A 23,339-nucleotide genomic window follows, 5' to 3' on the forward strand; every position below is an offset into this window, starting at 1 on the left:
TCCAGGTAATTTCAGGATAAACTCTAGTTTCCTCTAATCCAGGTAACTTCAGGTTTAACTCTGGTTTCCTCTAATCCAGGTAACTTCAGGATAAACTCTAGTTTCCTCTACTCCAGGTAACTTCAGGATTAACTCTGGTTTCCTCTAATCCAGGTAACTTCAGGATAAACTCTAATCCAGGTAACTTCAGGATAAACTCTAGTTTCCTCTAATCCAGGTAACTTCAGGTTTAACTCTGGTTTCCTCTAATCCAGGTAACTTCAGGATAAACTCTAGTTTCCTCTACTCCAGGTAACTTCAGGTTTAACTCTGGTTTCCTCTAATCCAGGTAACTTCAGGTTTAACTCTCATCCAGGTAACTTCAGGATAAACTCTAGTTTCCTCTAATCCAGGTAACTTCAGGTTTAACTCTAATCCAGGTAACCTCAGGATTAACTCTGGTTTTCTTATATATGTAAAATAAAAATGTATTTTCAGTTTAAGAACAACTCTTTCCTTCTTTCTCTCCTGCAGTACCTCTTCAGGCCACCAGATGGTGATATAGCCATCTGGTATCGGCCGCGGGTGTGACAGCGCATGCGCCGTTTGTCTGCTTCGCTCCTGCCCTCAGCGTGGATTCAGAAAGGTGAAGACGCTTTACACACACTCTCACACACACTCTCTCACACACACACACACTTCCTCACTCACACACACTCTCTCTCTCTCTCTCACACACACTCTCACACACTCTGCGCCACTTCAAGCATGAAAAACCTTCATTTTAAAGACTTTTTCTGGGTGAGTTTGTTTGTTTTGTATTGCTTTTTTTTTTTTCTGTATTTCCTCAAACAGTCGCTGTAAAACTGTTTATTCTAATCACCTGTTTCCTCAATTGTTTTTTTTATTCACAATCCAGAACATCTTTTTATCATTAGGTTCGAAGAATAAAGTAAATGAATGAAGCAGACCTGATTTAAAATGTTATTATAAGTAAGATTGACTTCAGTTATTTACCGTTGAGTTACTATTACAGCTGTAGTTTGTTTTAGTTTAAACACATCCAGTACCTGCTGTGTTTTTAAAGGGAATTCTGTTCAGACTGACCTCAGTTCAGGTCTAACATTGACCCGGTCTGTCAGAAAACCTGAAGCGGATCAATGGGGCCAGTTGGAGAAGTTGTTGTTTGAATGAATCAGCGATAGTTATGAGAATAGAAAGTCTGGGTTTCCAGGAGGAAGATTACAGGTTTGCACTTCTTCTTCCCTAAATTATGGAGGAGCTCAGCTCAAAACATCAATTTAGCCTCTGAGTCCTCGACCGTCTGCTGATTATACACTCTAATAGATCCTTTTCCCTTTGTTAGGGTTTTTTAAAATGCAAGTTTATATTCATTTATATTTGACACTTGAATACAAAGTGTGTGATGATCTAGTTTTTTCAGTATTGACATTTTAAAAATGTTTTATATTTCCAGGCACATGTCCAGTTTGCAATCTGTTCACTTTGGAATAAATACCTGCTAAAATGTAGTTTTTAGTTTTCATCCGGTTGCTATAAACAGACATGAACTGTTTTTATTATATCCATTGTGAGATCAGTGACTGAAGATATACAGCGACTCTTTGTGTGATTAATTTAGATGATTCTTTTTTTAAAAATTGTGAGATTGACTTGTTGCGAGAAAGAATTAATGGTATTGTTTCATACCTGCAATATTTTTTTGCAAATGTCTTGTTAATAATGGGGCATGGGTCCGTGCCCTGCAAAATGAAAATAACCGAATTTTAGATCATTTATTTATTTATTTATTTATTCATTCATAAATAATGTATAATTATTTCTGTATTTATTTATTTAGTTTTGTATTTATGTACATAAAACGAGCCTCCATGTGGGTCTGGTTTTAACTGCAGGAGGTGACAGCTTGGGGCGATGCGTTCAGGTGCATCACGGAAACCCGCCCTCCGACATTTTCACGCGCAGCGGTGGTCAGACAGTAGTGACATTAGAAGCTAAATATGATTAAAATATGGGCGATAATCTGCAAAATTGAACCAAAAAACAATAACAAAACAAAACAAAAAAACGTATATAAGCCGTACTTGACGATAAGCCGCATGTTCATTAATTCTCGCAAATCTGTCTTTCATAGTGCTGGACAGAGAGACACAGAGAGACACAGAAAGACACAGAGAGACACAGAGAGACACAGAGAGACACAGAGAGACACAGAGAGACAGATACTTAATCACTAAGCGTTTTTTATCTCTGTTGATAAAGTATTTTATCAGTTATTCGCTGATTGTGACTCTGAGAAGGAAGCTTCCTCAGCCACGGAGTCCAGCACTCTAGTTTACGTGATGCACCTGAACGCACCATTGACGTCAGTCAGCTGCTGGAGCTCACCAAGACGCACTAATGTCACTTTTAAGGCAAATTTTGGGAGAAGCGGAGGCTAAAAACAGCAGGAATCTACATGAGGAAGTAGAATCTGGCGGCTTGAAGCCCGTTAACCCGGAAAAATCCATTAATTAGCCGCGTCGTGCTATGAGCGTCGTAGCTGCAACAGTTTTTTTTGGGGGTATGTGGTGTCCCACAGGGTTCTGTCCTGGGTCCAGTGTTTTTTTTTTAGTCTGTCTTCTTCAGGGATGTTATTCATTGTGACTTTTCACCAGAAGGTTTTCATTAAAATTGGCTTCATCTTGAGATAATTTGTCATTTCCTGTCTTGGTCGTTTGGTTTTGTGAGAAAATAGACGTCGTCTTTATAAAAGACGAACTTTAAAGTGAAAATTTTAAAGGTTATTGTGGGATTATTCTACCAATGCAGCCCACAAAAGATGATATTTTGAACTAAACTCCAGTTTTACAACTTGAGGCTTTGAATGTTTTTTTTTTGTTTTTTTTAATGAATGTCGTGTTCCGTGCCAGAACTCCGACCTGACCAGCACCGGCGGCTACGACGCCATCATCCAGTACCTCAACGACGGCAGGAGGACGTGCAAGGAGGTGGAGGATTTCATGAAAGCCAGGTGGTTCTCAAAACAAACAAAAAAAGACGTTTCCGACCACTTTTGTTTCCGTTTGGTTTTTTTCACGGCAGATCATCAGTTTGTTAATATTCTCTGTCTCCCGTCTCCTCCGTCACCGCATCCACCCGCCTCTCCACCTCTTAATCACCACCAGTCATATTTAAACCCTACTTAGCTTCTGGCGTCGCTACCGAACGAGCGCCGCGGCTCGTTGAAATGTCGGAGGGCAGGTTTCCGTGATGCACCTGAACGCGTCACGACAAAAAGCTGTCCTGCAGTGAAAACCAGACCAACATGGCGGCTCGGACAAAAACCCTTTTATTACTGAAACAGTTCAGAGGAATGTTTCTGGCAGCACAGGAAGGAGGAGAGGAAGAAACTGTGCAGTTGAAAAGGTAAACCGCTGCTTTGAGGGGGCGTGGCCTGCTTTGAGGGGGCGTGGCCCGGGGCAGTATGAACAGTCTGTCACTGCCGAACTTTGGTCTTATGGCTTCAAAAAGGGAGTCTGCAGGAGCCTCAAGGGGAGGAAAAGGGCCACATTTATGGCCTCTCACCACAGGGGGCGCTGTCCCATAGACCCCCCCCCCCCGTTGATTTTATTAAACTGTTTGTTACAGAATTGATCAACGCAGTTTTATTTCAATATCACAGCCATTTCAAGGTACTTTTACTGAGAAAAATAAGAACAATTCCACAAAAGTGAACAGGAAATTATTATTATTATTATTATTATTATTATTATTATTATTATTATTATTATTATTATTATTATTATTATTATTATTATTATTATTATTATTATTATGGCCATTTAAAGCGTAGGAATGTTTGTTGTCGTTTCACATCAATTTGAAGACTAAAGTTACCCAGAAAAGATGACTTGAGATTTGCTGAGGCAGCAAAAGAAAAGCGACGTCACTTTGGTTTTGATTGTTTTGGGGTTTTTTTTACATGCGTTGATGGAAAAACAATTAAAACAAGTAAAAAAAATTGCATGAAAATTGCAATTTTTCTGGTTTTCTTATTTGTCAGGTTTTTTTTATTGTACATTTGTTTAAAAAAAAAAACTAATTTCTAGGTTATAAGAGGTTATGAGTTATAATTACAGTATTCAGTTGTGCAGACTTCTGCAAATCACACACACACACACACACACACACACACACACACACACACACACGATAGTTGAGAGTTGGAAGTTCCAGGTCACGGAGACATAATGTGATGAACTTCCTGTTTGTGTGGTTTCAGAGCGTCGGTGGAGGAGAAATACGCCAAAGAGCTGCTGGGCCTGTCCAGGAAGGTGTGTGGACACAACGAGATGAAGTGAGTCGTCATCAGGCTGCCTTACTTTCAAAGTAGTACCGTCAGTACATTAGAAAAAAAAAAGGAACTAATTAATCACACAATTTTCTATAATTAATTGCGATTAATCGCATAGTTTTTCTCCTGAGGACTGAAGCTTGAGGGGAAACGACGGGATTATTGTCGACTCGGCACACAGATACTATTTAAATACTTATTTTTATGACGTCCTTTTAGCTTTTGGTGAATTTGTTTCTCTACACCAGTGTTTTTTAACCTTTTTGAGCCAAGACACACTTTTTTGTTTGGAAAACTCTGGAGCCACACCTCCACCCGGAAATGTTAAAATGTTAAACTCTGTAGCCTCTATTAACAATATAAAGTCTTTCTCATCAAAGACATCAAAGTCATTGTCATCAAAGACATCAAAGTTTTATCAACAGGAATCCAGTAAATCCAGAAACAAAGTCTTTTTTTAATAGTGCCTCCCTCAGTGTGAAACCTGGACCTGATGGATGAAGAGCTGAGATCCTGGTTCACATTCTTCCTTTTCAAAAACTTCTCCATCACTGTCACTGACACAGTACTTTGATACAAGATGGTAGCAGGAGGTGGAGATGAACCACACTGACGTCTGTCACTTTACATTTCACCCGCAAAGTTCTGTGCTGCCCTCTAGTGGTGAAAAACACTGAACTACAGGATCAGCAAAATAATAAAAAAACATGAAACATAAATATTTCACCAGTATAGAGGAGAGCCAGGGAAAGAGAGGAAGAGTATAAACGAATATTTCACCAGTATTTCCTCCAGTTTCAGCAGTTTGGCGGCTCCTGGTCAGCCAACCTGGCAACCCGCGGTTCTGCTGCGGAATTAATTCGTCTTTTCAAAGTAAAACTAATTTACTTTCTCGACCGGTCGTCAGGGAATTTTTTAGTGAAACTTTCTGCCTGAACATCCTACTGGGTGTTTTGCTGCTCCGCTAAGGGAGGTAGATAAAAAAACGGAAGTATATTTTAGTTTTGTTTTTTTTTAATGAATTGAACGTTGTGGCTGCGACTTCCTCCGGCCTCAGAGTGGAAATGTGACATTTAGTTTCCTGTTACTGTGTCAGTCGGTTCCAGGAAGGAGGACTTATTAGTTCATATTCATTCATTGATAATAAAAATCAGTTTATTGTGGGGATACGGAGACCAGAGTACCAGAGTACTCATACTTGTACTCCACAATACTGATGTCAATTTAAGGTTGAATTCAATTTTCTATTAATCAGTTTTTTTCATGTAATTCATTTTGCAATTGAATTAATACATTTACCTACATTTGTATTTATTCTGTTTTTTTAATTTAATATTTTTAATTCAATTTTACAACTTTAATTCATGTATTTATGAAATAATTTTTTCATTTAATTCAACTCAAGTAATATAGTTGTTAGTTTAATATTCACATACATTTTGTTTTCCATTTATTTTTCCATTTAATTTAATATCGAATTAATGTATTTGATTTATTTTTATTCAATTTATTTTAAAGATCATTTAATAATTTTTTTTAGTTTAAATAATTTTTAAGGTAATTACATTTGAATGTAATTTAATTTTTCACTTTAATTTTTTTTACATTTATTTTTCAATTTAATTTAATATCGAATTAATGAAAAAAAATTAAATAAAAAAAAAAGAATTAATGTATTTGATTTATTTTAATTCAATTTATTTTAAAGATCATTTAATAAATTTTTTTGTTTAAATATTTTTTAAGCTAATTACATTTGACTTGAATTGAATTTTTCACTTACATTTTTTTTACATTTATTTTTCAATTTAATATCAAATTAATGTATTTAATATTTTTAAGGTCAATTTATTTTAAAGGTCATTTAATTCATTTTCTTTAAAAAAGTTTACATTATTTTTAAGATAATTAATTTTAATATTTAATGTGATGTACTTTTTTAACCTCTTTATTCATATTTGCTGAGTTTCTGCTGAACCTTGTGAAGTTAATTAACCAACAAATGTCTTTTCTTTATTTCCTGAAGTACACTGAAGAGATCCTTGGACATGTTCAAACTACGTGAGTGTTTAACCTTTTTTTAATGATGCTTTTATTGAGTAAATAAGTAAATATGAATGTAAATAAGCAATTGAATATGTGAGTGAATCAGTAAATAAGCCGGTAAATGGGAACGTAAGTCAGTGACTAAATAATGAAGGAAATAAACGAGTAAATAAATACAGTATATTGCTTTTACTGTTGCTTTAGGCTTGTAGATTTACAAATGTAGAGTGCAATACATATAAAATGTAGTTTTCTTCTTCTTCTTTTTATAAATAAGTAACCAATTAAGTAACGGCGTGAATGAACAAGTAAAAGATAAGTAAAACAATAAACAGGCAAATGATTTAATAGATAAGTTGAATTTATTGTCCTAGAATTTAACTGTTACTACCTCAGCGAACTGACTTTGTACCTTTTCTATGATCTATTGACGTAACTGAAGCTCATGACTTCCTGTTGCCCCTCCCCCCCCCCCCCCCCCCCCCCGCCCCGCAGAGACTGAACAGGTGAGTCTGTCTCACCTGCAGCTGGCTCAGAGCATGAGGGAAGAGGCCCGCCGGCTGGAGGAATTCAGAGAGAAGCAGAAGGAAGCGAGGAAAAAGGTCTGAGTAGCGCTGGAGCCACGCCCACTGCCACGCCCACCGCGACTCATAAAGCCCTGGTGTTGCTTTGATCCCTCCAGGTGGAGCAACAGATGGACGCCCTCCACAAGCAGGTTTGCTCGCACTTCAAGAAGACCATGGATGTGAGTGGAAGCAGGGACACACCGTCTCCTTCATTCATTCATTCATTCATTCATTCATTCATTCATTCATTCATTCATCCCTCCAGCAGATCACAGGGTTTAGTTTTTCTCAGTTCTGCTCAACGCCGATGGGAAAAAAAAAGCAGAAATTCACTTTGTTTTGATGAACGTCTGGTTCTTCTTCAGCGGCTGCTGTTTCAGTGCTTTTGATATTTCGACACAACGAAAACTTCGCTCGGCTCACGAGACAATTTTCCAGTGAAACTGGACTGTTTGCACACGTCACGTTGGCGAGTTCCCTTTTATCTTCGCCAGACAAAGTTAGACCGAGGAGGACCCGTTTTTGGCTTAATTTAATTTAATTTAATTTAATTTAATTTTATTTTATTTTATTTTATTTTATTTAATTTTATTTAATTTTATTTAATTTTATTTAATTTTATTTAATTTTATTTAATTTTATTTAATTTTATTTAATTTCTTCAATTGGATTTAATTCAATTCAATTACATTTAATTAGATGTAGTTTTGTTTAATTAAATTAAATTACATTACACTACATTACATTTTATTTTATTTATTTATTTATTTTTATTTTATTAAATTGAGTTTTATTAAATTTTAGTTCATTTAGTTTTTACTTATTGTTTTGTATGTATTTTACCAACTTTTCGGGGGGGAATCCTAACTTTTTGAAAACGCATGGAAATGGTGGAAAAACACTATTTTTTTTAAAACGGTGCTGCTGCACTACAAGTGTAGTACCGAGTTCTGCACGTGCTCAGTAGAACCAATCCAGATTCTCCTGGACTTGGTACTTTTATTTTGACAGTCAGTAATAACTAATCCAACTTGGTGGTTTTACTTTGACAGTCACTCTAATAACAATCCAACTTGGTAGTTTTATTTTGACAGTCACCGTAATAACAATCCAACTTGGTGCTTTTACTTTGACAGTCACAGTAATAACAATCCAACTTGGTGCTTTTACTTTGACAGTCACTCTAATAACAATCCAACTTGGTAGTTTTATTTTGACAGTCACCGTAATAACAATCCAACTTGGTGCTTTTACTTTGACAGTCACTGTAATAACAATCCAACTTGGTAGTTTTATTTTGACAGTCACTGTAATAACAATCCAACTTGGTAGTTTTACTTTGACAGTCACCGTAATAACAATCCAACTTGGTGGTTTTACTTTGACAGTCACTGTAATAACAATCCAACTTGGTGGTTTTACTTTGACAGTCACTGTAATAACAATCCAACTTGGTAGTTTTACTTTGACAGTCACCGTAATAACAATCCAACTTGGTGCTTTTACTTTGACAGTCACAGTAATAACAATCCAACTTGGTGCTTTTACTTTGACAGTCACAGTGATAACAATCCAACTTGGTAGTTTTACTTTGGCAGTCACAGTAATAACAATGCAACTTGGTGGTTTTATTTTGACAGTCACCGTAATAACAATTCAACTTGGTGCTTTTACTTTGACAGTCACAGTAATAACAATCCAACTTGGTGCTTTTACTTTGACAGTCACAGTGATAACAATCCAACTTGGTAGTTTTACTTTGGCAGTCACAGTAATAACAATGCAACTTGGTGGTTTTACTTTGACAGTCACAGTGATAACAATCCAACTTGGTGCTTTTACTTTGACAGTCACCGTAATAACAATTCAAATTGGTAGTTTTACTTTGACAGTCACAGTAATAACAATCCAATTTGGTAGTTTTATTTTGACAGTCACTGTAATAACAATCCAACTTGGTAGTTTTACTTTGACAGTCACCGTAATAACAATCCAACTTGGTGGTTTTACTTTGACAGTCACTGTAAGAACAATCCAACTTGGTGGTTTTATTTTGTTGTGCCGCCGAGCCTTATGTGATCAAAGTAGCAGCTGCTGATTCATCCATTCACGTGAGCGAGACGTTTCGGTTGCATTATGAAACCCCCCACAACCCGCCCCCCCCCCACCCCCACCCCTCCCCCCCACCTATTCTTCCTCTTTAGTGGGGGAAGTTGTTGAGCAACTGCAGGCAATCGTCCAAAACCATGAAACCCTCCTGGAAAGAAGAAGTGCTTCTCATGCACGAAACGAAAGGGAAATAAATCGAAGCGTGGCGTGCTAATGTAGCATAGCGTGCTAATGTAGCGTGGCGTGCTAATGTAGCATGCCCTGCTAATGTAGCACGGCATACTAATGTAGCACGGCGTACTAATGTAACACGGCGTACTAATGTAACACGGCGTACTAATGTAACACGGCGTACTAATGTAGCATGCCGTGCTAATGTAGCATGCCGTGCTAATGCTAACGCAAACTGTGCTGCCCGCAGTCGAAGAAGACGTACGAGCAGAAGTGTCGGGACAAAGAAGAAGCGGATCAGAACGTGAACCGAAACACCAACAACGCCAAACACATGGAGAAGGTAGGGAACCGCGAGTCGGCCTGCGCGGCGCCACGGCGCGGGAAGTAGCGCCTCTGTCGATTCTGTCTCACAAAGACGTGGGAAAGGTTGTTTGTACCTGTTAAACCGCGCCAGAAGGCCTGAAACGGAGCTGAATGCGATTGTATTTTGCGATTTATAACAAAATGTGATGAAATCCTGACGTTTTAAAGTTGAACATGTTTTGCAGCTCAACTTATATTTGATTCGGTGGGAAAAGTGACAACGACGACTCTTTTGGCCATAAAACCATTTTTTTTGGGGTCATTTTATGAAGAAATATTTGATTTAATGAGTCCGCATGGAAGCATTCGACCCAGAAACACGTGCAAATGTTACTTTGACGTCACGCTAACGCGAGACTGAAGGCGACGCGGCGCCGGACCAGGCTTTACGGGCCGCTTGTCGTCCCCGAAGTAAAACGTGTGGTTGTTTTCAGCTCCAGTCTAAAGCGCAGCAGGCCAAGCAGAACGCAGAGGAAGCAGGTGAGTTCTAAATCTGTTTCAAAATAAAGTGTACATTTTATGCTATTAGCTATAGCTATGCAGTTTTCTGTATTTGGGCTCATGAGCGTCATGAGACCGAGGTGATAAAAGGTGCAATGCTGTGTTGTGGCCTGTGGCGGCGCTGGAGGTGCTCAGGGAGGTTCTGCTCTGGTTAGACAGGCTGTACCAGCAGAACGTCGGCGGCCTGATGAAGATCCGGGACGACTGGACGAAGGAGCACGTCTCGGCCTGCCAGGTGACAGAACGCCGCCTGAACGTAGCGGAACGCCGCCTGAACGTGGCAGAACGCCGCCTGAACGTAGCAGAACGCCGCCTGAACGTAGCGGAACGCCGCCTGAACGTAGCGGAACGCCACCTGAACGTAGCGGAACGCCGCCTGAACGTAGCAGAACGCCGCCTGAACGTGGCAGAACGCCACCTGAACGTAGCGGAACGCCGCCTGAACGTGGCAGAACGCCGCCTGAACGTAGCGGAACGCCACCTGAACGTAGCGGAACGCCGCCTGAACGTGGCAGAACGCCACCTGAACGTAGCAGAATGCCGCCTGAACGTGGCAGAACGCCGCCTGAACGTAGCGGAACGCCGCCTGAACGTAGCGGAACGCCACCTGAACGTAGCGGAACGCCGCCTGAACGTGGCAGAACGCCGCCTGAACGTAGCGGAACGCCGCCTGAACGTAGCGGAACGCCACCTGAACGTAGCGGAACGCCGCCTGAACGTAGCAGAATGCCGCCTGAACGTAGCGGAACGCCGCCTGAACGTAGCGGAACGCCGCCTGAACGTAAAGCCGCCTGAACGCCGCTTGAACGTAGCAGAATGCCGCCTGAATATGACGTAAAGTCGCCTGAACATAGCGGAACGGGGCCTGAACGTAGCATAAAGTCGCCTGAACGTAGCATAAAGTCACCTGAACGCCACCTGAACGTAGCATAAAGTCGCCTGAACGCCGCCTGAACGTAGCATAAAGTAACCTGAACGCCACCTGAACGTAGCATAGAGTCACCTGAACGCCGCCTGAACGTAGCATAAAGTCGCCTGAACGCCGCCTGAACGTAGCATAAAGTCGCCTGAACGCCGCCTGAACGTAGCATAAAGTAACCTGAACGCCACCTGAACGTAGCATAGAGTCACCTGAACGCCGCCTGAACGTAGCATAGTCACCTGAACGCCGCCTGAACGTAGCATAAAGTCGCCTGAACGCCGCCTGAACGTAGCATAAAGTCACCTGAACGCCGCCTGAACGTAGCATAAAGTCACCTGAACGCCGCCTGAACGTAGCATAAAGTCACCTGAACGCCGCCTGAACGTAGCATAAAGTCACCTGAACGCCGCCTGAACGTAGCATAGAGTCACCTGAACGCCACCTGAACGTAGCATAAAGTCTCCTGAACGCCGCCTGAACGTAGCGGAACGCCGCCTCACGTCTTCTGTTCTTTCACGCAGATGTTTGAGAAGCAGTCGGTGGAGCGGATCAACGTGTTGAGGAACGCGGTGTGGACTCACCTGAACCTGCTGTCCCAGCAGTGTGTCACCAGTGACCAGGTAGGACCGCCACACCTGGAAACAGCTGCTGCAGTCACTCAAACCTTTTATCACCTCATTGTTTTGCTGCCTGGTTAAAATTATTACCGTGACTGTCAAAATAAAAGCACCAGGTCCAGGAGAACATGGACGGAGGGCGCTTTGCTCTGATCGTCTCTACTGAGCATGTGCAGAAGAACCTTTTTAGCATTTTATCCCGTTTACATGGGATCGGTGTTTTCAAAAAGTTCCACCGTGGGAGCTGTTTAACAAAAGCTGTGTTTTTAAGTACCTCCGGGCGCCGTTGTCATGGAAACGGATTCCAAAGTTTTTCTGTTTTCACTTGAAAGTGAATTCATTGCTTCAATCACTTTGATCGTTTGTGGCTCCGAATTTTTCTTCATGCCAATTTATGTGTGTGTGTGTGTGTGTGTGTGTGTGTGTGTGTGTGTGTGTGTGTGTGTGTGTGTGTGTGTGTGTGTGTGTGTGTGTGTGTGTGTAGCTGCACGAGGAAGTGAGGCGGTCCCTGGAACACTGTGACGTCCAGGAAGACGTGGAGCACTTCGTCAGCCTCAGGCAGACGGGGGACCGGCCCCCAGGTACGAAGCCGCCGTGGTCGATGACGTCATCGTCTCGTCGCTCCACCTGCAGCTCCGTCACCGTTTTGTCTCCGTCCCGCAGCCGCCGTCCCGTACGAGAACTTCTACAGCGGGCAGAAGTGTCCGACCGGCGCCACGCCTCCGCCGGCCGCCAGGCGCGGCCCGCCACCTGAGCCGACCCCCGGCAGAGGTGTGTGTGTGTGTGGGTGTGTGTGTGTGTGTGGGTGTGTGTGTGTGTGTGGAGACCTCTCCAAGATGGCGGCGTTGTAGACACGTGCGTCATTAGCTTCTGCAGCGCCACCTGGAGGACGGAGTCTGCCGTTGTTCTGGTTACTAGATGAGGTTTAGGCTCCACTGCTCTATATGAAGTACATCTGGGTTCTATATGAAATACATCTAGGTTCTATAGGAAGTATGTCTATGTTCTATATGAAGTATGTCTATCATCTATATGAAGTATGTCTAGGTTCTATATGAAGTATGTCTATCTTCTATATGAAATCCATTGCTTTCTATATGAAGTTCATCTATGTTCTAAATGAAGTCCATCTAGGTTCTATATAAAATCCATCTAGGTTCTATATGAAGTATGTCTAGGTTCAATATGAAGTCCATCTAGGTTCTATATGAAGTATGTCTAGGTTCAATATGAAGTCCATCTAGGTTCTATATGAAGTAAATCTAGGTTCTATATGAAGTACGTCTATGTTCTATGTAAAATCCATCTAGGTTCTATATGAAGTAAATCTAGGTTCTATATGAAGTACGTCTATGTTCTATATAAAATCCATCTAGGTTCTATATGAAATCCATTGGTTTCTATATGAAGTCCATCTAGGTTCTATATGAAGTACATCTATGTTCTATATAAAATCCATTGGTTTCTATGTGAAGTACATCTATGTTCAGTTGTGTAGTTTTGAACTTATGCCCCTCCCCCCCGGTTTCTTGCTCTCTCTTCACGTGTCCGTCGTCTCTAGGTGAAGTCGTCTACGCCTCGGTGGTGGACACGAGCTACAGCGTCATCAAGTACTGACCCGTCACCACGCCTCACCTCCACCTCCTCCTCCTCCACCGTTACCTCCACCTCCTCATCCACTGTCACCTCCACCTCCTCCTCCACATCCACCTCCACCTCCTCCTCCACCGTCACCTCCTCCTCCACCGTCACCTCCTCCTCCACCGTCACCTCCTCCTCCTCCACCTCCTCCACCGTCACCTCCTCCTCCTCATCCACCGTCACCTCCTCCTCCTCCACCTCCACGTCACCTCCTCCACCTCCACCATCACCTCCTCCTCCTCATCCACCGTCACCTCCTCCTCCTCATCCACCGTCACCTCCTCCTCCTCATCCACTGTCACCTCCACCTCCTCATCCACCGTCACCTCCTCCTCCTCATCCACCGTCACCTCCTCCTCCTCCTCCACCATCACCATCACCTCCTCCTCCTCATCCACCGTCACCTCCTCCTCCTCCACCTCCACCTTCACCTCCTCCACCATCACCTCCTCCTCCTCCTCCACTGTCACCTCCACCTCCTCCACCTTCACCTCCACCTCCACACAAAAACTCCATCATGTGAAAACCTGCCGGTCGGTTCGGTGACTGTTTCTTTAAGACGCCGTTCTAAACCGTCGTTGAGGCTGATTCATGTGTTCATGCAGGAGATCATCGACTCCAACATGTATTTATTTCTACTTTCATTTCAGACAGATTCATTAAAAAAACACGAGGTTTCATCTGTTTAACTTGTTAATATTTCTTAAGCTCTTTAAAACGACATATCTTCTACCAGTCCATGTTGTCGGACGAAGAGTGAAATAAGAAGCTCGAGTCACTTCCTGCAGTGAGTCCAGAGGGGGCGGGGCCTCACTTGGTGTGGGGGCGGGGCCTCACAACCTCCCACCACAAAGTCCCTGTTCAAATATTTACCTCACACATCTAATAAACCCATAAAACTACTTTATTGCTCTGCTGCGTCTCCTTCTCCCTCCGACACGATACTTTTACTGGTATATACATGTTTTTGTACGCGCAAAATATTTTTTATTTAGTCGAAATCCTACGTAAGGTTTCATATAGATGAAGCCCCGGGACGGTTATTCATCTGACAGATTGATGAGACAGTCGTCAGCATAGACGCCTCACGTCATGCCTGTGACCTGCCTCCAGCGCCGCCATCTTGGATAGGTCTAACATAAAGATCCCAGGCTAGAAAATCTACAAAAACACTGCTAGCTCGCTTGCTAGTCCACATAGCGACACAAGTAACACCTCATTTTAAAGCTGAGAAAATTGAGCTTTAAAATGAGGTATTACTTGTGTCGCTACGTGGGCTAGCAAGCGAGCTACCAATGTTTTTGTGGATTTTCTCGCCTGGTATCTTTAGCGGGTGACCTCTCCAAGATGGCGGCGCTGGTAGGCCGTGTAGCATCGAGTGTTTTATGTCTATGGTCCGCAGTACAAAAAGGTTTCAGACAAAACCGGCACATAAAACATAAAAAAAAAAAAAAAAAGTCAATACATTAAAAAAAAAAAAAAGAAGCGGAAATTGGCACCAAAAAAAAAGTCTCATAAATGAAAATTCAGTGTTTTATCAGGACGTTAATGTGGATTAAAAGAGCTGAGCTTGATGCTTATTTTGCACATTTCAATTCTTAACTTTAGTTTTAAAACTTTCTCCTGCCTATAGTTTGTATTTTGCTCCAGTTTTACTGATATTTTTCAGGTGGATCGGCTAGCTTGCGGCCTAGCATGCCCGTTAGCATGCTAACAAACATTGTCCGATTGAGCCGAATCCACAAAAACATTGCTAGCTGGCTTGCTAGTCCAGGTAGCGACAGGAGTAATACCCCCCACAATAATTCTGCCCTGAGGTTTCCACAGGAGAGAGCTTCTTCTCAGCTTCAAGACGAGGTATTACTTGTGTTGCTTTATGTTGCGCACGAGCAGGAGACCTCTCCAAGATGGCGGCGCCGTGAGGCTTCTAGTGCTGTATATCTATGTTCACATGCACAGAGTTGGAATTACTGCAATATTGAAACACATTTATTTTCAGCACACGTGGAAACAGACAGTTAGTGATTCATGTTTTAATGCAGCTCTTATGATACAGTGTGTGTGTGTGTGTGTGTGAGTGTGTGTGTGTGTGTGTGTGTGTGTGTGTGTGTGTGTTACGCTGCGTGCTCCGATCGGATCAGATCCAGAATCAGCTGGATGGTCGCCTCGCCTGCAGCACAGAGAGAAACATAATTCAGTGTTTTTATTATTACTTCGTTAATACTTTTTACTGGATTACTGCTACTTCGTTAATACTTTTTACTGGATTACTGCTACTTCGTTAATACTTTTTACTGGATTACTGCTACTTCGTTAATACTTTTTACTGGATTACTGCTACTTCATTAATACTTTTTACTGGATTACTGCTACTTCATTAATACTTTTTACTGCATTACTGCTACTTCATTAATACTTTTTACTGGATTACTGCTACTTCATTAATACTTTTTACAGGATTACTGCTACTTCATTAATACTTTTTACAGGACTACTGCTACTTCATTAATACTTTTTACAGGATTACTGCTACTTCATTAATACTTTTTACTGGATTACTGCTACTTCATTAATACTTTTTACTGGATTACTGCTACTTCATTAATACTTTTTACAGGATTACTGCTACTTCATTAATACTTTTTACAGGACTACTGCTACTTCATTAATACTTTTTACAGGATTACTGCTACTTCATTAATACTTTTTACTGGATTACTGCTACTTCATTAATACTTTTTACTAGATTACTGCTACTTCGTTAATACTTTTTACTGGATTACTGCTACTTCATTAATACTTTTTACTGGATTACTGCTACTTCATTAATACTTTTTACAGGATTACTGCTACTTCATTAATACTTTTTACTGGATTACTGCTACTTCATTAATACTTTTTACAGGATTACTGCTACTTCGTTAATACTTTTTACTGCATTACTGCTACTTCGTTAATACTTTTTACTGGATTACTGCTACTTCGTTAATACTTTTTACTGCATTACTGCTACTTCGTTAATACTTTTTACAGGATTACTGCTACTTCGTTAATACTTTTTACAGGATTACTGCTACTTCGTTAATACTTTTTACAGGATTACTGCTACTTCGTTAATACTTTTTACTGCATTACTGCTACTTCGTTAATACTTTTTACTGCATTACTGCTACTTCGTTAATACTTTTTACAGGATTACTGCTACTTCGTTAATACTTTTTACTGCATTACTGCTACTTCGTTAATACTTTTTACTGGATTACTGCTACTTCGTTAATACTTTTTACTGCATTACTGCTACTTCGTTAATACTTTTTACTGGATTACTGCTACTTCGTTAATACTTTTTACTGGATTACTGCTACTTCATTACTACTTTTTACTGGATTACTGCTACTTCATTTATACTTTTTACAGGATTACTGCTACTTCGTTAATACTTTTTACAGGATTACTGCTACTTCGTTAATACTTTTTACAGGATTACTGCTACTTCGTTAATACTTTTTACAGGATTACTGCTACTTCGTTAATACTTTTTACTGCATTACTGCTACTTCGTTAATACTTTTTACAGGATTACTGCTACTTCATTAATACTTTTTACTGGATTACTGCTACTTCGTTAATACTTTTTACTGGATTACTGCTACTTCATTAATACTTTTTACTGGATTACTGCTACTTCGTTAATACTTTTTACAGGATTACTGCTACTTCATTAATACTTTTTACAGGACTACTGCTACTTCATTAATACTTTTTACAGGATTACTGCTACTTCATTAATACTTTTTACAGGATTACTGCTACTTCATTAATACTTTTTACTGCATTACTGCTACTTCATTAATACTTTTTACAGGATTACTGCTACTTCATTAATACTTTTTACTGGATTACTGCTACTTCATTAATACTTTTTACAGGATTACTGCTACTTCATTAATACTTTTTACTGGATTACTGCTACTTCATTAATACTTTTTACAGGATTACTGCTACTTCATTAATACTTTTTACAGGATTACTGCTACTTCATTAATACTTTTTACTGGACTACTGCTACTTCATTAATACTTTTTACAGGATTACTATTTTGGTACTTTTAAACCATCACTGCTACTTTGGTTCCTTTTCACGGTGGCAGTTGTTAAAAGAGGTACTGGTCCATGTGTCATGATGCTGTGGAGCCACCAGGTGGTGCTGTGGAGCCACCAGGTGGTGCTGTGGAGCCACCAGGTGGTGCTGTGGAGCCACCAGGTGGTGCTGTCTGTTCACAGCTCCGTCTCCAAACCAAGGGAGACGGAGAATAAAAGCGTGACGTTCCTCAGGCCTTGTTTTCACGACGTCCAAAACTACACCGCCTGTGATTGGCTGCTGGTCCAGAGCTAAGCTCCGCCCCCTAACCCCCCCCTCCCCCGCAGTGGCGTCACCTTCCAGGTTCATCCTGGGGTTCTCCAGCTTCTTCTCCAGCAGCGAGTCCATCAGCTTCCTCAGGTGTTTGAAGATCACACCGATCCGGACAGGAGCCTGGAAAGATCGGAGAGGACGTGTAGTGACGGTGTGTGTGTGTGTGTGTGTGTGTGTGTGTGTGTGTGTGTGTGTGGTGACCTCTGACCTGGAAGTGGATCCACCCGTCCAGACTGATGAGTCTCTCCCGGTGCTGGATGTCGATGTCGCCGCCGAACAGAAGCATCGGGAACGGAGAGACCAGGGTGGTGTCCCTCAGGTAGATCCTGCTGTACTTCACCTGCACACACACACATTACACATTAAACACTGATACACACACATTACACACTAATACACACATTACACAAACACACATTGATTACACACTGATACACGCGTTCAACCGTCCAGATAACACACACACAAACTAATACACACACACACACATTCAACACACACACACACACACACACACACACATTCAATACACACACACACACATTCAACTGTCCAGATAACACACACACAAACTAATACACTCACACACATTGAAAACCCATTGATACACACATCCAACCATCCAGGTAATACAACACACACACACACACACACACACACACACACACACACACACACACACACACACACACACACACACACACACACACACACACACACATTCAACCGTCACACACTAATACACACACACACACACTCATTCAACCATCCAGGTCACTCACACACACACACACACACACACACACACACACACACACACACACACACACACACACACACACACACACACACACACACACACACACACACACACACACACACTCATTCAACCATCCAGGTCACACACACACACACACACACACACACACACACACACACACACACACACACACACACACACACACACACTCATTCAACCATCCAGGTCACACACACACACACACACACACACACACACACACACACACACACACACACACACACACACACACACACACACACACACACACACACACACACACACACACACACACACACACACACACACACACACACACACACACACCTTCTCCTGGTAGAGCATCCAGCCGTGTGTCTGCAGGTTGCGGTTGACGGAGGAGGGGTGGACCTGCGCGCGGCCCTGCGGCGTCTCCACGGTGCACGCCACGCGCTCCAGCGCGTCCACCGACGGCGTGCACAGGACCCGGGCCACGCTGTCGTAGAGCCCCGCCGTCAGCACGCCGTTCAGCACCGCCATCTGCGGCTTGGACAGCGGCGGCGGCGGCGCCACCTGCTGCTTCGCCCGGGAGGAGGAGGAGGAGGAGGAAGAGCGGCAGCGCCAGAACCCCGCCTGCTCCATCATCTTCATCAGCTCGTTCTTCACGTCCTGCCACACAACCGCAAAGGTTAGAACCGGCGAGGGCCGTTAGCGCCGCGACGTTCTGCACTTTAGCTAGTCACTTGGAAATCTTCGCGTTAACGTCGTGTCGTTTTCCAACGTCACGATGACGTCGTCACTTTTTGAAAGCTGCGCTCGATTCAGTCTACGAAAATTACGGCGGCGGCTAGCTTTGCATCATCTTCATCACTTTCCGCCATTTTCTGATTCGCCGCTCGATACCCAATCTCCCGGTGTTTTACTTTATGAAAACACGCCCCCTACTTCCAAAGTTTGGGGATTTTCGAAAATATAGATGAGTTTCACGTTCAAAATACTGAATCTGCTCATCAAAGTGCAACCTGAAGTTATGTTTTATGGTGAATAAACTTCATTCTCTGGAGTTTTCATCCCGGCAGGAAGTGAACATGATGTACTAATGTACAGCAAAATTTTCATTGAATTTCTGTTCAACATTTTGATAAATCTTGCTTATAATGCAATAAAATTGAGAAAACTATTATATATATATATATATATATATATATATATATATATATTCGGGCAGGTATGTACAAAATAATAATAAAATGAATTAAAATTTAGTCAAATGAAGGGCTCAGAATGGAAATTACGTTTTTTTGGGGGGGATCAATTTATCTTTATTTCCCGATTAACAGCTGTGCAAAGACTACAATAAACTCTGGTCACAGTTTTGTATTATTGCTCTAATGCATATTCCTTTTGTTTCACTGACCACTAACTAGCGATAATTGCGTCCTTGAAAATACCATAACTCTGGTTTGGATTGTCCCATTTCAACAAGGTGTCATTTTTTTTCATTTCAGAACGCTTTATTCAGCCAGACCCATATCAATGCCTTTAAAGCATTTTGAAAAAAATGTCCAAGTGCCTACTTTATGTCTTTATCGTCGTGAGACAATCTTTTTTTTTTTAAATTGGCATTTTCATGGTTCATAAAATTCTCCACATTTTTTTGCTCCAGACGATCTGAAAATTCATATAATTGAGGGGGAAAAAAGCCGATTATGTGGTGTTTTGGTTGGGAGACGAGCCTCTGGCTGCGGGAGCGCCACTCGGGCATTTCCGGTTCAGACCGGAAATGACGACACGTTTAGCGCTAGCGCGCCGGCGCTAGCTACTTAGCTGCACGTTGTTACTTTTAATTTTCCAGTAAAAGTTGTGAACGCATGGTTTCCTGCTCGCCGTTAATATTCCTGCCGTAAACTAACATATATTGATGATGATAACGGTGTTTTACACCAGCGGTTTAGGTTCCGTGTCATTTTAAAGCTAAGCAATGCTAACGGCGGCTACTAGCATAACTTAGCTTAGCTTTCCCATGACAGCCAAAGTATCAACATGTAACGTAAAGCAACGTGATTCATTACTGTAGTTTATATTAGCATCTAAAGTTATTTATTACGTGTTTTAAAAAGATTGAGAGCAGTACAACTGTTTATTTTTTTACTACTACATTACAATATATTTTTATATATTTAAGTTTTGTTTTTTTATTAAACATGTTCAATAAATGCTGTTCCAAATGAAAAGACAATCGTAATTTTAATATTGCCCAAAATAATCGTGATTATGATTTTACTTGATCCATCTTTTCAAAAACACATTTTGTTGGCGTCTGATGACATATATATGTATATATATAATTCTTTCCATCTAAAAAAACAATCATGTATAACATCAAACCGTTCGTCCACTGTTGGTTTTTCTAGTTTCAACCACTTTCTTGTAAAGGCCTTCCTGCCGGCTGCACCAAGTCTCTGAAAACAGGTACTGATCCTTGTGAAAAATCATTTTGTAAACCTGTAAATCCAAAAAGGCAGCAGAAAATGTGGAAATTATTTCCTCTCTGTCTCCGAGTTGGTGTCGTTTTGCTTTCACGATCTGGTATAACCACCACCCTTCCCACCTGGGCGGATGCTCCATGACCAACAGGCTCTACAGGGAAGGGCGGAGTGACGGGGTACCTCTATGGTCATCAGGGCCGTTCGGTTCAGGAAGTGTTTCCGACAGTACGACATTTCCGTTCTCTGTCCCTCGGACTGCGAGTTCTTCCACCTGCGAACGCAAAGAGAGAAGAAATGGACGGTGAAGGAGGCCGACGGAGGTGAGGATTCACACTTTCATATTTAAAGTCCCAGTGAAATGAAGGTTCCACCTCCAAAACTCTCTGGTGTCTCTTCTAGGGACGTTTTTCATGCTAACTGGCTGAAGGGCAAAATGTTAAAACACGACAATCTGTGAGAAAATAGCCGATAAACGTTGGTGTTTCCTCTGCTGGGCGGAGCTTCTGACAATAACAGAGTGACATCACGAGTTGTGCACACGCCCAAGTTGTGTTTACATTATGGAGGATCAGAGTTTTGACCACGAAGAGGCTGAATTTAACCAGGTTTCATCATCGTGGTCATTTCAAACCCAGTGATTGATGAAGAAGACACAGAAGGTGGTTCTGCCATCGGTGACCCCGTCTGGAACATGTTTGAGGAAGCAGAAGACGCCTCGTCCTCCATTCGTCCTCGTCTCCTCGCCTCAGCAGCCGCCAGTTTTCACCTTTGAGGCTTTGAGGCTCCGGACTTTTGGCAGAACGACCGGCTTCCTGGATCCAACACGTCCAAGAGCTTTTCTGACTGCGGAATCACCGAAGATGAGTCCAGGTATTACCTGATCGTCTACTAGCCGCCTGAGCTAGCGGCTCCCGCTAGCCGCTAGCCTTTTCTCGTCCAGGCTCAATCTTTCGTCAAGGCTCATAAAACCCCGACTATAACTATTTAAGAGGGAAACAAGCCGATATAAACACAACAGATCGAGATCTGCACAACTCGTGACGTCACACATAGGCTCCGCCCACAATGGCCCACGAAGAAGAAGGATTCCCCCGACTTCCTCGGCTGGAGATTCAAAATTCAAATAACTTTGTTATGCGACAACAGTGGCGGGGCAGAGTCGGAGGAACCTTACAAGTAGAACCCCAACTAGCGTTTTTTAGCAAAGTAGTGTGTTACATTTCACCGGGACTTTAATAAAGCTGACGGTTCAGGCCGCCGGAGGACCGACACTGGAGGTTGGTGGTCTGAATCCCCGTCACGTCTGCAGCCAGTGAATTTATGTGTTTGCTTGTTGCTTTCTGGTCTTTCCTCTCCTTCTAGAACCTTCTAAACCTTCACGGTCACACCAGAGCCGCTAGTATCCGTTCCCGTCAAACAAAACCACACCGAGTCCTCCAGAGTCCCCCCCCGGTCTTTACGGCGGACCGTACCCCAGGTAGGCGTTGTAGATGGTGAGGTGGTCGGAGTTGGCCAGTGCCAGGGCGGCTTTGGCCAGGTGAGCCTCCTCCTTCCTGCCCATGGGCGTGGAGAACGGAGACTTCTCGGTGATGGCCGCCGCGATGGTCGCCTGCGACAAAGACACAAAGCCGTGACGATTTCCCCTCCCCCGACGCCGGTTCCCGAGGAACCGGGGGGTGGGGGGAGGGGAGGGGACGTACGATGGGCTCCAGGCAGCCCAGGATGGCGCCGTAGATCAGCATCTTGCCGATCTTGACGTTGACCGGCAGGCCGGCCAGGTGGAGGCCCAGCGGCGTGAGGGCGTGGTCGTCGGGCTGGCAGGCGCCGATGCGCCGCAGCAGGCTGACGGCGTTGCTGACGGACTGGGGCTGGGGGGCGTCCAGCGCCCGACTCAGGAAGTCCTCCGGCGAACCGTACTGACATTTCTGCCAGAGGGGGGGGGAGAAGAGATGTACACATTACACACACACACACACACACACACACACACACACACACACACACACACACACACACACACACACACACAAACACACACACATTGATTACACACTCATACACACACACACACATTCATTACACACACACACATTCATTACACACACACACATTCATTACACAAACACAAACACACACACACAGTGATTACACACTCATACACACACACATTCAATACACACTAATACACACACACACACACACACATTCAATACACACTAATACACACACACACACACATTCAATACACACTAATACACACACACACATTGATTACACACACACACATTCAATACACACACACACACACACACAAACACACACGCATTACACACACACAAACACACACACACACACACATTACACACACACACATTCATTACACA

General features: G+C 42.5%; 2 protein-coding genes across 3 annotated transcripts in view; one reads left to right on the forward strand and one right to left on the reverse strand.

The window, feature by feature from the left end:
• Nucleotides 1-693: 693 nt before the first annotated feature.
• pstpip2 (proline-serine-threonine phosphatase interacting protein 2) lies at nucleotides 694-14,055 on the forward strand. Of its 2 annotated transcripts, none has more exons than XM_080510577.1 (13): nucleotides 694-780; nucleotides 2,913-3,013; nucleotides 4,265-4,339; nucleotides 6,363-6,397; nucleotides 6,878-6,984; nucleotides 7,065-7,127; nucleotides 9,479-9,571; nucleotides 10,029-10,074; nucleotides 10,251-10,330; nucleotides 11,539-11,637; nucleotides 12,119-12,215; nucleotides 12,298-12,405; nucleotides 13,196-14,055. In XM_080510577.1, the coding sequence occupies exons 1-13, from the start codon at nucleotides 748-750 to the stop codon at nucleotides 13,249-13,251; spliced, it is 993 nt and encodes a 330-aa protein (XP_080366703.1). In that variant the 5' UTR covers nucleotides 694-747; the 3' UTR covers nucleotides 13,252-14,055. The 2 variants fall into 2 exon arrangements, with proteins under 2 accessions (XP_080366703.1, XP_080366704.1); XM_080510578.1 differs by having other exon boundaries at nucleotides 7,065-7,097.
• Nucleotides 14,056-15,286: 1,231 nt separating this feature from the next.
• dhx29 (DEAH (Asp-Glu-Ala-His) box polypeptide 29) overlaps nucleotides 15,287-23,339 on the reverse strand; it is a 25,916-nt gene continuing 17,863 nt past the window's right edge. Inside the window, exons 22-28 of the mRNA XM_080510691.1 lie at nucleotides 22,656-22,880; nucleotides 22,428-22,564; nucleotides 21,136-21,226; nucleotides 18,815-19,135; nucleotides 17,897-18,028; nucleotides 17,712-17,808; nucleotides 15,287-15,445 (exon numbers count right to left, since the gene is read on the reverse strand). Of these exons, the coding sequence (XP_080366817.1) occupies nucleotides 15,390-15,445; nucleotides 17,712-17,808; nucleotides 17,897-18,028; nucleotides 18,815-19,135; nucleotides 21,136-21,226; nucleotides 22,428-22,564; nucleotides 22,656-22,880 (1,059 nt within the window). The 3' untranslated portion in view covers nucleotides 15,287-15,389. The remainder of the gene's footprint in view (nucleotides 15,446-17,711; nucleotides 17,809-17,896; nucleotides 18,029-18,814; nucleotides 19,136-21,135; nucleotides 21,227-22,427; nucleotides 22,565-22,655; nucleotides 22,881-23,339) is intronic.

Source organism: Blennius ocellaris (genome assembly GCF_963422515.1).
Source record: "Blennius ocellaris genome assembly, chromosome: 15".
In the NCBI taxonomy this organism is placed as follows: domain Eukaryota; kingdom Metazoa; phylum Chordata; class Actinopteri; order Blenniiformes; family Blenniidae; genus Blennius; species Blennius ocellaris.

Excerpts from the sequence above, each read along its gene's own strand:
- pstpip2 (XM_080510577.1), top strand. The coding sequence starts at position 748 with ATGAAAAACCTTCATTTTAAAGACTTTTTCTGG. Across the intron at positions 4,340-6,362 it reads TGTGGACACAACGAGATGAA|TACACTGAAGAGATCCTTGG; the intron begins GTGAGTCGTCAT and ends TATTTCCTGAAG. Across the intron at positions 10,075-10,250 it reads GCAGAACGCAGAGGAAGCAG|ACAGGCTGTACCAGCAGAAC; the intron begins GTGAGTTCTAAA and ends TGCTCTGGTTAG.